The sequence below is a fragment of the Scheffersomyces amazonensis genome, assembly GCF_036850825.1.
Source record: "Scheffersomyces amazonensis strain UFMG-HMD-26.3 chromosome Unknown RJT21scaffold_5, whole genome shotgun sequence".
Lineage (NCBI taxonomy): Eukaryota > Fungi > Ascomycota > Pichiomycetes > Serinales > Debaryomycetaceae > Scheffersomyces > Scheffersomyces amazonensis.
Window position 1 is genome coordinate 167821 of NW_027042745.1, and position 17736 is coordinate 185556.

Sequence of the window (17736 nt, forward strand, 5' to 3'; positions counted from 1 at the left end):
AATTAGCAGATTATGAACAGTGAGTCAATCTGTAATTAACGGCGACTAACATCGTTCACAGCGATGTAAAATTGAGTAGTAAAATATTAATAGAAGTTAATATGCATCTAATGCATAGACTACAATACATATTTCAAACAAATAGAAGATGCAATAAAGTGAATGTTGCAGTAATGCATAATAATGCTATATATAATGTAAATATATATAATACAGAAGTAGACAGTAGAGATTTACCAGAAGATCTAACAAACATATCCTACTAACACATATATCTTACTAACAGATATTTCATACTAAAAATTATCGCAAATAGCATCATATATTATACTTCACGTAACATACTTCATAATTACTATAGTTTCACATATGCTGAAGTTCATATACATATTTCTATGGTTATATATTAGTAGAACCAGACGACATTGGATCGTTATACACCGCGACATTGTCGCTCGCTGCCATCCTGTGTGCACACTCTCTCCACCAATATTTCAACCCTATAATGACCCATAACTCACCATTAGCTAGCCATTACTAAGCATGTCGAGCCTTAAAAAGGCCCTTAAGGCCGCCAAGAGTGCCATTGAACATAACGACCCGCTTTCCGCACTTGAATCTGTGGAAGAGGCGTTGGAATACGACCCAGACTGCTACTTTGCTCTAATTTTTCAAGCCAAGTCATACCAACTTCTCGATGATATTCCCAAAGCTATAGAGTCATTTCAGCATGCTACGACAGTAGAACCCAGTACCTTATTGGGATGGAAGGGATATTTGCAGGCGGTGAAAAGTTCCAAAGATTATGAATTGTTCTTTTCCGTAGCCACTAAGTTAATCAAACTTCAAGTCGACGAAGGAGTCGCTATAGCAGATACTCTTAAGGATATTCGGAAGTATCTTGATATTAATGAGTATAAGAAGGATCCTGTATTGCATGTGACGTATTTGCGGTCAATTATTCCCGGTACAGAATTGGGAGATCTTATAGGAAATAACCTTGGAAGACCAGAAGATAATGTTAAAAGTTTACTTGATTTAGAGAAAAGTCGAGTTGAAAAGGATATTAAGAATAGGATACTGAAGGAACGGGTTAAGTTCGGAAGGATATTGACGGTCGATCAGAAATCCATATTAAATTCTATTGAATATACTTACTATGAGGCTGCTAAATTGGATTCACTCTATGAATTATTACTTAATATCAGTAATGATGATACAACACGTCGAGAGTATGAAGAACAATACTTGAAATATAAATATGATGTGCTTAAGGTCATACCCGATAAGGATAAGTCAGTACTTCTTGCTGATATTAAACAAATGGTGGAAGGAATGGTGTTAATCAAAAGTTCTAGTCAACTCTGTTGGGACTTATACTTTAACTTGAGTGATGTGGCAAGTTTGAGTGATCTTGATTTTAACAATGTCATCTACTATCTCAATCACTTCTCCAATAAGGGTTTAGGTGGTATCTTGTTTGCATTAACTATGAGTGATATCTCACCCTTTGATAAGGAGAAAGTAATTGAAGGTTTACTGGCCAAATTTGAAAGAGAAACCACCAAGCATGAAAAGACTGACGTCGATAGTGAAGAAGAAGAGACTTTGCTCAGCATTGAAGATGATGAATTTGAGACGGATAAGTCTCAATACAACTTGTTACCGGATCAGGTTCTTTCATTAATGCTCGAAGGATTTGAACATGCCTCTCATTGGATACTTGCCAATCGAATCATCATTGAGTATTATATCCATTTACGAGAATATGCAGAATGTTCTGAACGATGCCGAGAAGCTATAAAGTTATTGGCCGACTTGCAGAGATCGCATGGAATCGATTTGAAGAACTCTCGTGAAGATATCTTATGCTCATTAGCAGTAGTCTATACTTATTATGAGGCACCTAAGAATTTTCCTCGAGCTTTACAATTATATGATAAGGTACTTGAAGGTAATAAGGTCAATGTTAAGGCTCGGATCGGGAAGGGATTGATTCTTGTAGAACAAAGAAGTTATGAAGCAGCTCATGAACTTCTCCAAGACGTAGTTAAGGAATACCCTGCTAATACCGATGCCAATGTCGAACTCTATTGGTGTCTCATTAAGCTTGGTCAGTTTACTGAAGGAAGAAATGGATTACTTAAAGTAATTCAAACCATTCCAGGAACAGATATCCATAGCAGAGACGTTAGAGCCCTTATCCACTGGAGAATTGCTCAGAGTTTACTCTCGGAGGATGATAAAGATCCTGCTAAAGTTGATGAGGCATATGGTCATTTGGTAGAGTCCTTGAAGGAATCTCAGAATTACGCTCCAGCCTATACTTTACTTGGAACTGTACTTCAAGAATACTATGGCGATAGATCTAGAGCTCAAAAATGTTTCTATAAAGCTGTAGAATTGGATGTGGTAGAAGTCAGTGCTGCTAAGTATTTGGTAGAGGATTTGGCCACTAAAAATGAATGGTCAGTGGCTGAGATTCTCTGTAAACGGCTTGTGGATTCAGACACGGCTCGGAGACTTCTCTTGAGCAACAACTATGAAGATCCTGACCGGTCCTGGCCGTTCCGAATGCTTGGATGTTCGGCCTTGAACAAGCAGGATGATGCCAAGGCAGTGGAATGGTTCCAGTCGGCTCTTCGGTTCAATTCAGCCGATACTGAGTCCTGGTCCGGATTAGGTGAAGCATACTTTAATTGTGGCCGGTTTGATGCGGCAGTCAAGGTGTTCAAGCATGCCGTTGAAATTGATCCTACTAGCTGGGTATCTCAGCACTTGTTGGGCTTAACCCATTGTAAGATGGGAGAGTTTGAAGAAGGGTTTGCCATTTTGGGCAATGTGCTTGAGGCTCGGCCCGATGAAGAGTTTGTATTGAATGCCTTGTATGAGGCGTACGTTGAGTATTCACAGAAGTTGGTGGCAGGTGGTTTCTTTGGCCGGTCACTGGATGCTTGTCTTCATGCCATAGAGCTTCTTTCTCGAGCCTTTACCATCAATAAACAGTCCCAGAGCTTATGGAAATCCTTGGCTGAATGCACTAAGATCTATAAGCTAGTGGGTCAGAATGTGTCCCAGTTCCCCATGGATATAGTTCAGAAGATGTTGGTCCAAGTAGACTTTGATAGTTTCAGAGCCATTGATGGAGTTGGAGATGATCTCATTAATTTACTGGACGTAGAGATACTCTATAAGGATCAGCAGTATGAGGAGGCACTTGCCAAATTAGTGGTTCTCTATGCTAAGGCTGCTGTAGTGTACTTACCTTCTAAATCCAGTAGGTACTTGTCATCTATAGTCTACTATAATTTGGGCTTATCGTACTTGGAAGTATTCCATGTCAATAATATTGAGCATACGCGTGATATTGCCATTAGCTACTTGAAGAAAGCTATTCAATTAGAAGGTGATAATGCCTTATTCTGGATCGCTTTGGGTAATTCGTATGTCACGAGTCATCCACAAATAGCTCAACATTGTTTTATTAAGGCCACAGTATTGGATAGTAGAAATGTCAGTATCTGGACGAATCTTGCAGCTCTCTATTTGTACTGGGGCGATACTGAATTAGCTCAGGAAACTTTCTTACGGTCACAGTCAGTAGCTCCACTGGAGTCACAATCGTGGTTAGGTCATGCACTTACTGCTCAAGCTTCTGGTGATGAAACGACTTCTAGTCGTTTATTCACTCACGCATTCATTCTCTCTAATGGACGCTCACCACTTGCACAGTTCCTCTATGGATTATCAGTGCTCAGTCTGGCATCTGGTAGTGATATTCGTGATCCCAGTGCATGTCAAGAATTGAGTGTGGCCAACCAAGCCATGATCAAGTACTTGAAATACTGTCCTGATGAAGTGAGAGCACTCCAGATTGCTGTCAATATTGCTGAAAGATGTAGGAACTTTACCAGTGCTCTTGAGATGAGTAATCGCCTCTGTGACTTACTTGCGAATAAGTATGATTCACTGGAAAGTGAAGATGTGCTTATGCAATTTGCTCGGGCTAAGTCACAAGAGGGTCGGTTATACATGGGCCTTCAACAGTATAATGAAGCTATTAATAGTGCTCAATTTGCCCTTGAGCTAGTGGGTAATGAATCACCAGATATTAGTGATTTGGTTGTATCTTGTCGTATTACTATTGGACTCAGTAAATTCTTCCAGCATGAGTTTGGAGCCGCATTAGATCAATTGAGATTAATCTTACAGGAACATCATGAGTCTCAACAATTAGTGACACTTGTGGCCCAGATCCTATATGCTAATGGTACAGATGAGTCTAAGCAGGCAGCTATAGATCAATTGTTTGCATTCATAGAGTCAAATGGATCTTCATTACTTGTAGTTCTTACATTAGGAGCCATTTCTGTGGTAGATGATTTAGAGGAGTACTTGGCACCTATTAAGGAGGAACTAGAGTCACTTTCACTTGCTGAGTATCATTGGACGATTCCTACTTTACTTGAAGAGATCAATAAACGACTTGATACTCATGATACGGTGTGGCAGAGAAGTGCATTACTCTTTCCAGGAGAGTTTGAGGTGTGGAGACATATCAATACAGACATGTCACTTGCGATTGCTTCATTTGGTGGAGTTAGTACCACGCAGTTGTCACTCGCATATTTGGATAGTGGGAAGTTGAGAGAAGTGCAGAGGAGTATGTTACTATGTCCTGGTACAGTAAGTAGTTAGTAGTAGTGAGTTCAATATAGTTATAGTTACAGTTGCAGTCACAGAAGTAGTAGAGTCCAGCGTCTAGAACAGTAGTATTTAGTAGAGAGTAGTTAAAGCTTAAGTTACACGCAGTTAGGAGTGCACTTAGTTACAGTTAGTCATTGTGAGTCATTTGTAGTCACTTCAAGTTACAGTTACGCAGTTACACAGTTACACAGTTACAACTTGTATAGTCAGTAGCTACAGAGTCAATAATCAGTAGTTACAGAGTCAATATTTAGTAGAGAAATAGTCATACTTAATCATTTGTAGTAAAGTATCAGTTGTAGTGTGTTGCACCCCTCCTTTCAGTATAGTTCTCCACCTCCTGCATACTGCGATCCCAGCCCTGCACCATGTACTGATAAAGAATCATAAATAATAATAATAATATAACTATCAGTCACGATCAATACGAAACAAGCGACATTGGAGACATTCTTATAACCATTAACATTACCCATAACTATCATCCATCAATCAATCAGCCAACCAATGAATCAATAACTCATTATTAACTCATCAATGACAGATAACTATCACTATAAACTGCAACAGGATCATTATCCTGAGCCAGAATCTCAAATTCGGAAGGCTAATGGCAAATTAACTCAAGTAATTCAAAATTTCTTTACTAAATCAGCATTAGTAGTACTTCAATCTCGAACTCTTAGTGAAGCAAGTGCCATTGAAATACTTGCTAATGCTGAAGATGGAGCCAAGATTAATAAATGGTTTAATATATATACAAGTACAACCCAAGATTTACCAAGAGAAGATATTAAAATTTGGAAGAATTGTAATGAATTGTCGGTCATACCGCCAATGATTATAGAGACTCATCTTGATTTACGACAACTTACTGCTAGTGAAACATTAGTATTACGTGATGATACTGATAATCCATGGACAGTAACTAAGGGAGGATCTAAAAAATTAGAAGTTGTATTAGAACGATGGTGTATAGAATTTGATTCATCTCAAGTATCAGGAACTACAATAGATGAATTACCATTAATTTATAAGAGAGCCATTGTATTACTTCGAAGTATTTATGGATTCCTTCGTATTATGCCAGCATTTAAATTAAAAAAACTTATGAGTCAACATACTAAATTAACTAAATTACTGCTCATTAATCGTATCCTTGATGGATCTCTTCCTATAAGTTCTAAGGGGAGAATAGGATTATCCAAATCGATTATTCCTCATCAAATGTTGACGACTGAGTCTCATTTGGAACAAAAGCATTTCCAACCTATTCAAACAAGTTTGGGTAGTCTTAAGGTATCGGTAGCATATCGTAATCATTACGAATTCGATCTTATTGACAATGAAGAAGTCTTATCATCTGCCTTTCTTACTATGGACTCTGGCCATGGACCCAGAGCCAAGTTTGATATAGATCATATTGATCATATTGATCACAACACAGGAGAACAAGAACAACAAGAAGATGAAGATCGAGAACCAGAAGAACAAGAAGAACAAGAAGAAACTAAAATCAATAAACGACTCTCCATCTCCAGTGCAGTATCCATGTCTGTATCTCCATGTTCCAGTGCAAATCGAGAGATGTTACGAGAGAACTCTCCCGGTACGAAGAAACAACAACGACCATCTATTCAACCATTTAAAGTAGGCTTTATTGGAAATTCTCCACCCCCTATTGGTAGTGGAGGTTCCTCCTTAGAAAGGAAAGTATCTATTACTAGTAATAAGTCTACGTCCAATGCATCATTGGCTGCTACTTTAAGAAATCCAAGAAGTAGTACTTCCTTAAGTCATACAGCCACTATCCCTATCAGTACTGCTACTAATTCTAATGCAGCAGGAATAGGTGGCGTAACTGTAGGCTCAATTCCTCGATCCATCTCGTCATCTCATGGTTCAACTTTACCTCATGATGATACAGGATTTACGGATATAAATTCCAATTCCAATTCCAACACTCCACGATTCTCATCATCCTTTGGATCTAGAGCCAGTAGAAGGTTTTCTAATACAAGTATTAAACAAAGTACCCCTATGGCCAATAGTAATACTGGTGGTGGTGGAGGTGGTGGAACCAGTACTACTATATCTCATGATATATTAGGGACTAGTGCTGGACTGACCAATTCAACAGGAGGAGCTCCATTAAGTGGACTTTATATGGATGATGATATTAATGATTTTGTAAGAATGATTGATAGTACTACAGATCTTCGATTCTCTTCTTCGTCTTATAATGCAACTAATAGTGGAGTAGGGGTAGGAATTCTTGGAGCTATTGGTAGTGGGAGTGGACAATCAGCAAATGCAAGTGATACTTTAAGTAGATTCCAATCACTTAGAAGTCAACATCAGCAATTAGGAGAGAGTGTTCATGCTAGTTTGAATTTACATTCTGCTACTGCTAGTGGAATTGGAATTGGGATGGGTGGTGGAGTTAGTGGATCACGAGGTTCAAGTCGTAAGAGTTCACATTCTATGGCTTCTCCACCAGCATCAATTCCTTCCATTAGTTCTCGATTAAAGGAAAGATCTCCTTCAACAGGAACTCCAAGTGGAACTGGTACAGGATCTGGTGCTGGAACTGGAACAGGAACAGGAGCAGAGACTTCGTATTCTGGATCTCCTATGCTTGTTCCACCTCCAGCACCAATAGCCAATGAGATTAGAAGATCCTTATCGCCAGAGAAGAGATCTGATAGTGGTAATAGTACATTTTTGAAGTCTTCATCATCAGCTACACCGGTTGTTTCAAGAGCTACAGTTCATGCCAATACTAATTTACATCAAGAGACTGACAGTGTTAGAGGTATGGCCACAACTCCATCGGTTTACAAAAAGAGTATTCGGTATGAGAATGTGTTTGATGAAGATGATGACGATGAAGATAACAGTGAATCCGATAATACTAAGACTGAGGAAGTATCTAAACAAGAACATGAAGAGGAACATGAACATGAACAACATGAACAACATGAACAAGATCAACAAAAGGCCCATTCCACCATACAGAAACAGCATGAGGCAGATGATCATCATTTGCATCATCATTTACATCAACACCACCATCATCACCATCACAACTCTCAACCTGATGATTTCGAAGATGATGACTTGCTCTTTACAATGAGTGATATGAATTTAACTAAGAATTAATTAATTAAGTAAAGCAGAGTAGAGTAAGAATACACGTGACTTGCCGATACAGATAGATCAGATTATTGATTGGCAGGTTATTGTTAATAATTTTATAAGTCCATTGTTCAGCTTATTGTCAAATTTTTTTCATTTTATTGATGTCTATTATGGTTTTTTATTTTTTAGGTATAAGTCGGTTCGCTTTGTGGTGATTTTGATTTTGTGGTGCATGTGTCGAATTATGCCTAATTGGGAAGGAGTAATACATTAGTCAGACTGTATCTTATTGGATAATGCAGACCATTAGATGGTATGATTAAGGTAATGAACAGAGTTGCATTAGGAGATATAGTAAGCTCTAATATATACTATATACTAAGCTTCTAATATAGTGTGCTTATAGCATAAGTGTTCGTATATACAGATTGGCTCATAACCACGAGAAAAATCTAGGAGATTTTTTTTTTTAACCTGTAAATTAAATCCGTCGATGACCACCCCCCAAATAAATACCCTCTAAGTGAGAGTCATCACAAACGAGAAATAGTGGAGATCTAATTAGTTACCGACTACAGTTAGTTAAATTTTAAATATTAAGAATTAAATATTATTAAGGTGGACACTTCCAAATTTGGACAGGGTCTCGAAATACATACAAAGAATATTAAGAAGTAAATCTTGAAATGCAAGTAATTATATATGAACAATCAACAATCCGATTGAAATTGTTTATGTTGTGAAGTAGAGTAGATTAATGATCAGCATCTTGACCTGGGTTACAGGTTTCGTAGTTTAAGAGCTTGAAGATCTTCCAGATGGAGAAAGCAATGACGGAACCTAAGATTGGTCCGACCCAGTAAATCCAGTGATAGTCTGGGAATGATCTAGAAGCAACGGCTGGACCAAAAGATCTGGCTGGGTTTAAACCAGCACCGGTGTAGTAAACACAGATCAAATGTCCTAAGAAAAGGGAGATACCAATGGCAAATGGAGCCATAAAAGTAGCTTTATGCTTTTCAACAGCCAATAATAAAACAGTTAAACATAAAATGGTAGTACCAAAGGCTTCAATGAAAACACCTCTTGATCTAGAACATCCACCACCTAAAGCATTAGCAAAGGCAATTGGACCTGGAGTCATGGCTGAGGCAGCACCAGCAGCAGCCATACCAGCAATGATTTGAGCAACCATCATAATAGCACCTCTGATTGGTGGGATAGCTTGAGCTAAAACTAAAGTTAAAGTAACAGCTGGGTTTAAGTTACCACCAGAAATTCTGAAGAACATGAAAACAGCCATCATAACACCAAAACCGAAACCAAAGGAAATCATAATTAATTGTGGAGGATTAGATCCACCTCCAGCTTTTGGAATGTTTGGATCTTGGTTGGCAATTTGAGCAATAACGAAAGCAACCCATAAGAAAATAAAAGTACCAAAGAATTCACCTAAAAAGGCAATTAAATGGTTTTTTAATGGAGAAGCAGTAATGGCAGTATCTAATTTTGGATCATAGGATTCAACAGGTTGTTGAGCCTCGTGATCGAATTCAGCAGTCATTATTTATGTATGTGATAAGCGAATGGACTATTCTTCAGTTATAAATACAAACTGATTTAATACTAAAGAATTAAGGTAAAGACAAATCTAAAATTACGAACATGTTGAATGCAACTCAAACGAGGGTTCAACTCTTATTTATATAAATTTTTGTAATATGGACAGGTACGAATTGATGTTCATCCAATTTGCAAAAAAAAAATTAATCAATTTAAGGATGTAAAATAATTCGTTAAAAAATAATAGTTTAAAAAATATTCATAAAATAAAAAAGTTAAATTTAGAAAAGTTGTTAGTTGGAAAACGCGCGCAAAAGTTTGTTGCATACATATGAGCCAGAAATCTCTTTTGTTACACTCCTGCCCTTATTGTCCATCATTCACTGATCATGGATGGAACTGGAAGTATGCGAGACCCACATACCAAATAATGAAGTAATACATTACGTGAACAATTCACTATTCATTCAAATGGTCAAACAAAGCAAGATTATAAACCAAATTTCATACCTCCTTTTGTGCAAACACTGATTCTGTTTTGTTACTTTGGTTATTCATAAGCTTTGTAGAATTAATGAGAAACATTCCTTAAGGGTTGTTAAAAACATGGATAGTGAATCCCCATAAGTAAAATACTTGCAATGGTCTAAATGGGTATAGTTGCAAAGAAACATATTTCCATAGTAGTTGACTACTCTTAATTGACAACTTTTAGAGGTCAATTTCTTTTTATTTTTATTTTGGTTTTCCTTCGACCGCTGCATGCATTTATTTTCTCTTGTCTTTTCTTTTATTTTGCGTGATTTGAATTAGACATAGTAAAACTTTAATTTTACTTCTTTAGGAACCGAGTTGGAACCCCCGTCGCGAAGGCTGAGCTATAGACCAAAAAGAAAGGAACATCTCTCGGAAGTAATGGACATAGACATTGCTACCAGCCATATGTACGTAGCGTACAAAGTATAGTCACTGCAGCCCAAATATGGAGTTTGGAGCTACTTCTTTGAAATTGTAATTGTAATTATACAGTTTCATTCCCTTCAATTGAAATTGCAAGAAATCACACATGAATACCGCGTTATTGAAGTTGCAAATTTGGTGAACCGTGTCGTTGTTTGTTTATAGTCAAGTAGAGTTATTTCATTTATTATCGATATTTTCTTGTCTGACGTATGGATGGTTAAAGCTTAATACTACCTAGTTCAACTTGATGCTGCAAGTCATTGAAATTCGAAGGTTCCTTCTGTTTAAACTTCTTTTGTTACTTTGTTCTGCGTTTGTACATGGTTATGGAGATACTTCCGTGCTAAGATTGCTTTATTTTGGGGCGATTTTAGACGTAGAAGAGTTTGATTTAGTGACCGAATCTCGTTCATTTGTGGTCGTTTTTTTCTTCGCTGGAATTGTGCCTTTATTGCTCGTTACTTGTTACTCCTTAAGTAGAGAAATTTTTTTTGTTTCTATTTTATGTAATGACTCTGATTCTGAAACCGACTTCAGACTTTCTTTACGACTTATTTCTTGTCCTAATTTCGAAAGTTTCAAGTCGGTTTTAGCGGCTATCGGCACAGTTAAAGACTTTTCCTTGGTTCAAAATTAAAGTTAACATTACAATCTTATCCTTAAACTTAATAATAGTATTGTTAGATTATTCAAAGATGCAAGTCTTAATCTTCTACGACTGTTCATTTTATTCTATACGTTTTGATGCCATGTTCTTTGAAGTGCCCCCTTTATGCTCCTTAATCTCATCTCTACCAGCCAGTAGAAAAATTTTCCCTGAGGGTATCCAGACCGACGACAAGCAAAAATAATTAATATTATTTCTCATGAGCCTAAAAATATTATTACTCATGCTTATGCGAAATCACTAATTATTCCTATTTGGGAACTCGAGATGAGCTTCAGCTTTCTCAATACATAATTAGAGATGAATATGAAAAATTTAGTGGTAGTAAAGGTAACCACGGTTAAAAATATTACCATGCTCATTTTAAATAAAAGAGTATTTCTCCAGATTTACAATTAGAAAAACATCATGAGGCAGGCGAAGAGATGAATAATTACAAAAAATTTATACTATCAGGAACATATTAAGCGGTATTGTAAAGCAAATAATTTTTAATTACAAACTTCTGAATTCCGTCAAAATCTTTCCATTCTCAGATAATCTCGTTAACCTCGGGAGGTCAGATTATAGACCGATTTGGAAGAGAAGCGAACGAATCTAAGAGCATTGTTCGCTCATTCTGTAGCTGTATTTTACGCTTTTGACTTTTTTTTTCTTTTTCTTTCCTTTTTCTTTCCTTTTTTTTCCCTTTTTTTTTTTTCTTTGACATTTTTTTTCTTTGGATGACATTTTAAAAATTATTTTTAGCACAGAGCTTTCTTTGTGGACAAGTTGGAAATTGAGCTACAGTTACTACAGTGCATCATGTAAAGCAATTCATTACAGTACGAGAAAGGAAGTTGTAACAGCTGCACCCGTTACTCAAAGGCGGTGAAGCATTACGCAATTATTTTTAATGAAATGACATAGATCATTGCACTCAGCCATCCCTCTATCCACTCTTCCTGCCCCTTCTGAATGCGTAATGAATCTTCTCTGCTTCGATCGATGTCTATGTATAATTCTATTACGTAAATGATGTTCGTGTTCGTTTCTTTACGAAAAATTTAAGGTTTAATAGAAGATACTAAATAGTGTATTTATTTTTAGAAGCAACTATTGCCTAATTGGGCTTTATTGTGTGCATGTAGAAACCATCTTTTATCTGTTGATTCACGCCGATATATGGTGATTCAAACCTTAACAATCAAATAGTTAGTATACCCCTTACCATATTCACACGTGTAAACAAACCCAAACGTCTGACTGTTTTTTTTTAAAAATAAAAATAAAAATATATACGCTTAATTGTCATATTCTTACAAGTTAACCTTTAAAATTCAGATTTTTATATTCGATATATATTAGACATCAATTGACGTCATCAATTTATACAATAAATTGACATTAGAGAATGCTCAATTGAATTCCTTATAAAGTTTGAGCAATGTGGAAGTCCTTACCAGCGTAGACAGCCTTGTCACCTAATTCTTCTTCAATTCTTAAGATTTGGTTTAATTTGGCTAATCTTTCAGATCTAGCTGGAGCACCAGTCTTAATTTGACCAGCTCTTAAACCAACAGATAAATCAGCAATGGTGGTATCTTCGGTTTCACCTGATCTGTGGGAAACCATAACACCCCAACCAGCAGCATAAGAGTCATTAGCAGCCTTGATGGATTCGGTTAAAGAACCAATTTGGTTAACCTTTAATAATAAAGCATTAGCAGCCTTCTTTTCAATGGCAGTCTTAATTCTGATTGGGTTAGTGACAGTTAAATCATCACCAACAATTTGGATCTTAGAACCAACCTTGGAGTAAAAGTGAACCCAAGCATCCCAGTCATCTTCAGCAAATGGATCTTCGATGGAAACAATTGGATATTCTTCAATCAATTGTTCGTATAAGGAAGCTAATTCTTCACCAGTTAACCATTTAGTTGGGTCAGAGTTTGGATTTTTGAAATCTAAATCGTACTTGTTAGCTTCTTCCTTGTAAAATTCAGAGGAGGCAACATCTAAGGCAATACCAACCTTACCGGTGTAACCAGCCTTTTCAATAGAAGCAGTGATTAAATCTAAAGCTTCCTTTGGAGTAGCAATGTTTGGAGCAACACCACCTTCATCACCAACATTACCGGCGGATTGACCGTAAGTCTTTTTAGTGATGGTTTTTAAGTGGTGGTAAACTTCAGAACCAATTCTTAAAGCTTCAGAGAAAGTTGGAGCATCAGTTGGAACAATCATGAATTCTTGGAAGGCTAAATCACCACCAGCGTGGGAACCACCGTTCAAGACATTTTGGAATGGAACTGGTAAAACAAATTTATCTTGTTTAGCACCAGAAATGTCAGCAATATGTTTATATAATGGGACATTCTTTTCAGCAGCAGCAGCCTTAGCAGCAGCTAAAGAAACACCTAAGATAGCATTGGCACCTAACTTAGATTTGTTTGGAGTACCGTCTAATGAGTTTAAGAATTCATCAACTTTAGCTTGATCTTTAATATCAATGTCAGCCTTAACAAAAGCTGGAGCAATGATTTCATTAACGTTAGCAACGGCCTTTAAAACACCCTTACCTAACCATTTAGATTTATCACCATCTCTTAATTCTAAGGCTTCATGGATACCAGTAGAAGCACCAGATGGAACAATGGCTCTGAATAAACCTTTTTCAGTATGTAAATCAACTTCAACAGTTGGATTACCACGAGAATCGTAAACGTATCTAGCAAAAATTTTTGAAACAGCCATTATATAAACCAATTAACAATTAAAAAAGATATTACAATATCAATTGAGTTGATAATTATAAGAAATCAAAAGAAATCAAATCAGGAAAAAGAGTAACAATTAAAATTCAATTCGAGGGGACAGGAAATTCAAGGAGTCTTTATGTAAATTTTTCACAAAAGTTCGTCCACCCACCAAAACCACATTTTTTGGCTGGTGAGGTTTTACCAGGAAGTTTAGTGAGCATCACCATATTAACCGATAGTGAGGGAAAAATTGGTGTGTACAAGGACCACTCATTTCCGATGTGCCGGGCACTTTCAAAAAAATCCATCACCAGATTGGAAGTGTTGTACTACACACACCTACACCGTGCACATCATATGACCTTTATATGTAAGTATAAAGTTTATATAAGCGTGTTTGTTTGTATGTATTATTATTTTCTTTCATTCTGATGATGGCTTCATTATGATCTTATATTAGCACATAAATCAACGTGACGCAGCCATTGAATCTGGATACGCCGTACTTATACTACTCATGTAATTAAACCTCTACGTCGTTGAACTACTCGTCGTTAATCTGTTTGTGTTCATTTCGGACTCGGACTTTCCTTGCCTTTAATCCAGTTCTCACATCCCGGACCACCGCCACCGGATCGTAACAGAATCCCGGATTTGGTCATGTGACATTTGTCATTTACTAGCTTTTTGTCATTTGTCATACCATTTGACATATGCTTATGTAACTATGCGACATAGCACTTTACCTATTCTTCAAAATACCAAACCTACTTAGACTTTGAAATTCAGCTACTAACAAACACCTCATATTACCCCATCCATCTAACAAAATATGAGCAATAGGGACGGCAAGGCTCAGCTGTCACCTTCCAAATCGGGAACATCAAAAGTGGGATCTCCTAAAGCAGGCTCCGACACCAAACTGACTCCTTCAACAACCTCTACTTCAACTACAGACAATACCAATAATAAGAAGTCATCAGCACCATCTTCACCCGCTAAACAATCACGACAGACGCCTGCTGCTGCAACTGGTGATGCAGCTGCTGCCACACCTTCATCACAATCAGCTCAAGACGATCCAAAGGCAAGTATAGAAAAGTATAATCAACTCAAGAACCAATTAACACAAGAGATTCTTAAGAAACAAGAATTAAGTGCACGATTGTCTAATCTAGAAGATGTTATTTATGAAAAGGAAAATGAATATTTTGATGAAAGTTTATATGGATCGATTGTAAAGGGATTTGAGAATTTTTCAAAGGCAAGTGGATCATCTGGTGGTGGGCAATCTAGTAGTCAATCTGGATCTGGTGGTTATAATACCAATAAAAGAAGAGTCCAATATGCTGATGAAGATCATATATTCAGTCTAAGTTCTATTAGTTTTATTAAAAGTTTAATGAAGAAGCAAGGGATATCATTAAATGGAATTAATGGAATTCATACATCTACAACTCCAACATCAAGTAATGGTAATAATGGTTCATCGTCTTCAAATAAGGATTCTGCATCTAAGGATAAAGATGATTTTGATGATTATGAAGATTCTATTGAACCAACCAATGGTAGTTCAAATCCATTACTGAATAGTAATAATGCCAATACCATAGTAAATGGAGGTCATAAAAGTGCTTCAAGTGATAGAGAAGGTTCGAGTAATGTAAGTACTCCAAGTAGGAAACGTAAAGCTCGAGTATTAGATGATTGATTATGTAACTGTATACTATAGTAATAATATATATAACTGTATTATATATATATATGTATTTTTTTATTTACAAGATGACTAAATAGATATATACTGACTATGACTATTGTTTAGCCCTCTTTTCATTAGTCTCGGCTGGAACATAATCATATACCCATGGCTTATTAGGAGGGAAATCTGTTGGCATTCTTAAATCCAATGGAAATCTAGTACCATCCTTTGGTTTATAATTAGCAAATTTGTATAAGGCTGGATGAGAAGTCTTTAAATCTTCCATGGCATTGACAATACTTTGATACTGTTTCTTTAACTGATTATTTCTCTTTTGTTCATTACGTCTTTGTACAACTCTCCATGCATTCATTATAGTTTGATGTTTAATTAAATCTTCTTGACATAATCTTATTAATTTAGGTTGCTTTCTACTAGCTGATAATGCTGATAATTGGTTTACTATTTTTTGAGTTGATGCATTGACAACATTGGTAGCTTTCGTCCTTTTTCCACGGGTGAAAACATTTATGACGTTGCTTATTATACGGCTAGATCCGTTGACTGGTATAGACCCCTTAAACATTATGGGATTTGACTTCTGTATGGTATTATGGTAGATTTTGATTATGGAATAGATAATTCAGTCTGAAAAATTTTTGGTTACCAAAAGTGTCCGGTTGGTGCACGACATACAAAATGTTAAAGACGACTTTTATTAGCACTAGTGAAAGAGATGTTGAGTCATCTGGTTGTACAGTCACTTTGATTTGAATCTAGTATAAGTTTCTGATTGAGGCAGTGTTTCGGTGATAGCTCTAGGGGTTTATCTTCTTTAAATAGAGTTTGAATTTGACCTATTGGATGTAGTTCTAGGTGTTGAACATTGAACATACGCATGCTCTGTATTTTACATAATCTGTTTTAGTCTGTCTATACCAGTTGTGTATAGCATCGGTTAAGTTAATGCCATATTTATTAATGGATGTGTTCGTTATTGGTCATATATGCTATGTGTTTGTTAGTGCCGTTATCGTCCAATAAGAGTTATGGTGGTTCATCATAATGAGGCATAGGCATTTTTCGCAGCAATTCGTAATTGATGTAATGGGTAAGGCCGATTATGGGGGAACTGGTTCACGATGTAGAGATTCTAGGTCATTGTTTGTCTATTATTGCTCTTCGGTATTCTTATGAATGGATTGTTGTTCTGTAATAAAAGCAGGAACGAATAATCACAGAAGTCTTGCCAAATATGCATTAAATTGCTACTAAAGACAAGCAACTAACGTAGTGTTTAAAACAACACCGCATATATATGGAACCGTTCAAAATAAGAAAACTACCTGACATTCATACTACATCGCTCATAAGCTTTGTTTCTGTAATACTTACTTAAATTCGATAAAAATTCAAAGTCCACTACTTAACCAGACAGACAATTAAGAAACGACTGCATATACCCCATCATTGTTTGCAATTGAAATTGCAACAACGGGGTCAGCAGTTTCAGGTACTTTTAAATCTAAATTGTCTATTTAGAAGTACAGTTGCATGATACTCTGAACAAGTTCTACACTATGTCTCAAGAAAAGACTCCTAGTAAAGCAGAGGAAGCAGGCTATGATAAAAAGCCAATTGAGGATGCCCCTCCCCCCGCATATGATGAACTAGACCATAACTACTCTAGACCCCCCGAGGCACCACCGCAACTACCACAGCAACCTAATCAGGTTTATCAACAGAGTTTCCAACAGGGTTATCAACAGGGTTATCAGCAATATCAACAATATCAACAATTGCCTCCAACTTCAGGCTCATCGTATGCTCCACCTCCTCAAGGATACCAGCAACAAGGGTATGCTCAGCCACCACCGCCCCAAGGTTACGATCCCATGCAAGACCCTAATGTAGTAGTAGTAGGTTCTGATCTTGTAAATATAACACAAGCAAGACCTCAGTACTTAAATCCATCATACCAACAATATCTTGCCCGAGATCAACAACGGATTCAACAGGGAGATATCCCTAATCCTAAGGGGAAATTAAATACAGGTACTCAGAATCCTACTCGGAAAGATGGTAGTGGATTCTTTCCTGGTAGAAGTGGAGTTACATATAATAATGCTGCTAATAAATAATGAGAGAGTCAAAGAGAATAATATAATAAAGTAATAAAGTAATAAAGTAAAATAAGTATATGATCTATAAAGGTCAATCAATGTATAAACTTATAAAATTGTCATATAAAC

General features: G+C 36.6%; 7 protein-coding genes across 7 annotated transcripts; 4 read left to right on the plus strand and 3 right to left on the minus strand. All coding sequences in view use genetic code 12, as the record gives it.

Moving 5' to 3' along the window:
• Positions 1–415: 415 nt before the first annotated feature.
• Positions 416–4884, plus strand: SKI3 (SKI complex subunit tetratricopeptide repeat protein). Its single transcript, XM_064882129.1, has one exon. The coding sequence runs from the start codon at positions 544–546 to the stop codon at positions 4696–4698; it is 4155 nt and encodes a 1384-aa protein (XP_064737096.1). The 5' UTR covers positions 416–543; the 3' UTR covers positions 4699–4884.
• A 360-nt stretch (positions 4885–5244) lies between these two features.
• RJT21DRAFT_115025 (serine/threonine protein kinase regulatory subunit) lies at positions 5245–7869 on the plus strand (the record flags this gene model as incomplete). The annotated part of the gene is made up of 1 exon (XM_064880309.1): positions 5245–7869. One exon carries the CDS (start codon positions 5245–5247, stop codon positions 7867–7869), a length of 2625 nt encoding a protein of 874 aa, XP_064737097.1.
• A 315-nt stretch (positions 7870–8184) lies between these two features.
• Positions 8185–9688, minus strand: AQY1 (Aqy1p). Its single transcript, XM_064884626.1, has 2 exons — positions 8508–9688; positions 8185–8405 (listed from the first exon to the last, which is right to left on the minus strand). Exon 1 carries the CDS (start codon positions 9410–9412, stop codon positions 8603–8605), a length of 810 nt encoding a protein of 269 aa, XP_064737098.1. The 5' UTR covers positions 9413–9688; the 3' UTR covers positions 8185–8405; positions 8508–8602.
• A 2763-nt stretch (positions 9689–12451) lies between these two features.
• On the minus strand, positions 12452–13777 carry ENO1 (phosphopyruvate hydratase; the record flags this gene model as incomplete). Its single annotated transcript, XM_064885505.1, has 1 exon — positions 12452–13777. The coding sequence occupies one exon, from the start codon at positions 13775–13777 to the stop codon at positions 12452–12454; it is 1326 nt and encodes a 441-aa protein (XP_064737099.1).
• Positions 13778–14195: 418 nt separating this feature from the next.
• Positions 14196–15544, plus strand: EAF6 (Eaf6p). The gene has a single exon (XM_064884628.1). The coding sequence runs from the start codon at positions 14615–14617 to the stop codon at positions 15491–15493; it is 879 nt and encodes a 292-aa protein (XP_064737100.1). The 5' UTR covers positions 14196–14614; the 3' UTR covers positions 15494–15544.
• A 1-nt stretch (position 15545) lies between these two features.
• RJT21DRAFT_45236 (mitochondrial 54S ribosomal protein mL40) lies at positions 15546–16404 on the minus strand. Its single transcript, XM_064884627.1, has one exon. The coding sequence runs from the start codon at positions 16068–16070 to the stop codon at positions 15597–15599; it is 474 nt and encodes a 157-aa protein (XP_064737101.1). The 5' UTR covers positions 16071–16404; the 3' UTR covers positions 15546–15596.
• Positions 16405–16901: 497 nt separating this feature from the next.
• On the plus strand, positions 16902–17684 carry RJT21DRAFT_45275 (uncharacterized protein). The gene has a single exon (XM_064884629.1). The coding sequence runs from the start codon at positions 17065–17067 to the stop codon at positions 17623–17625; it is 561 nt and encodes a 186-aa protein (XP_064737102.1). The 5' UTR covers positions 16902–17064; the 3' UTR covers positions 17626–17684.
• The last annotated feature ends 52 nt before the right edge of the window (positions 17685–17736 follow it).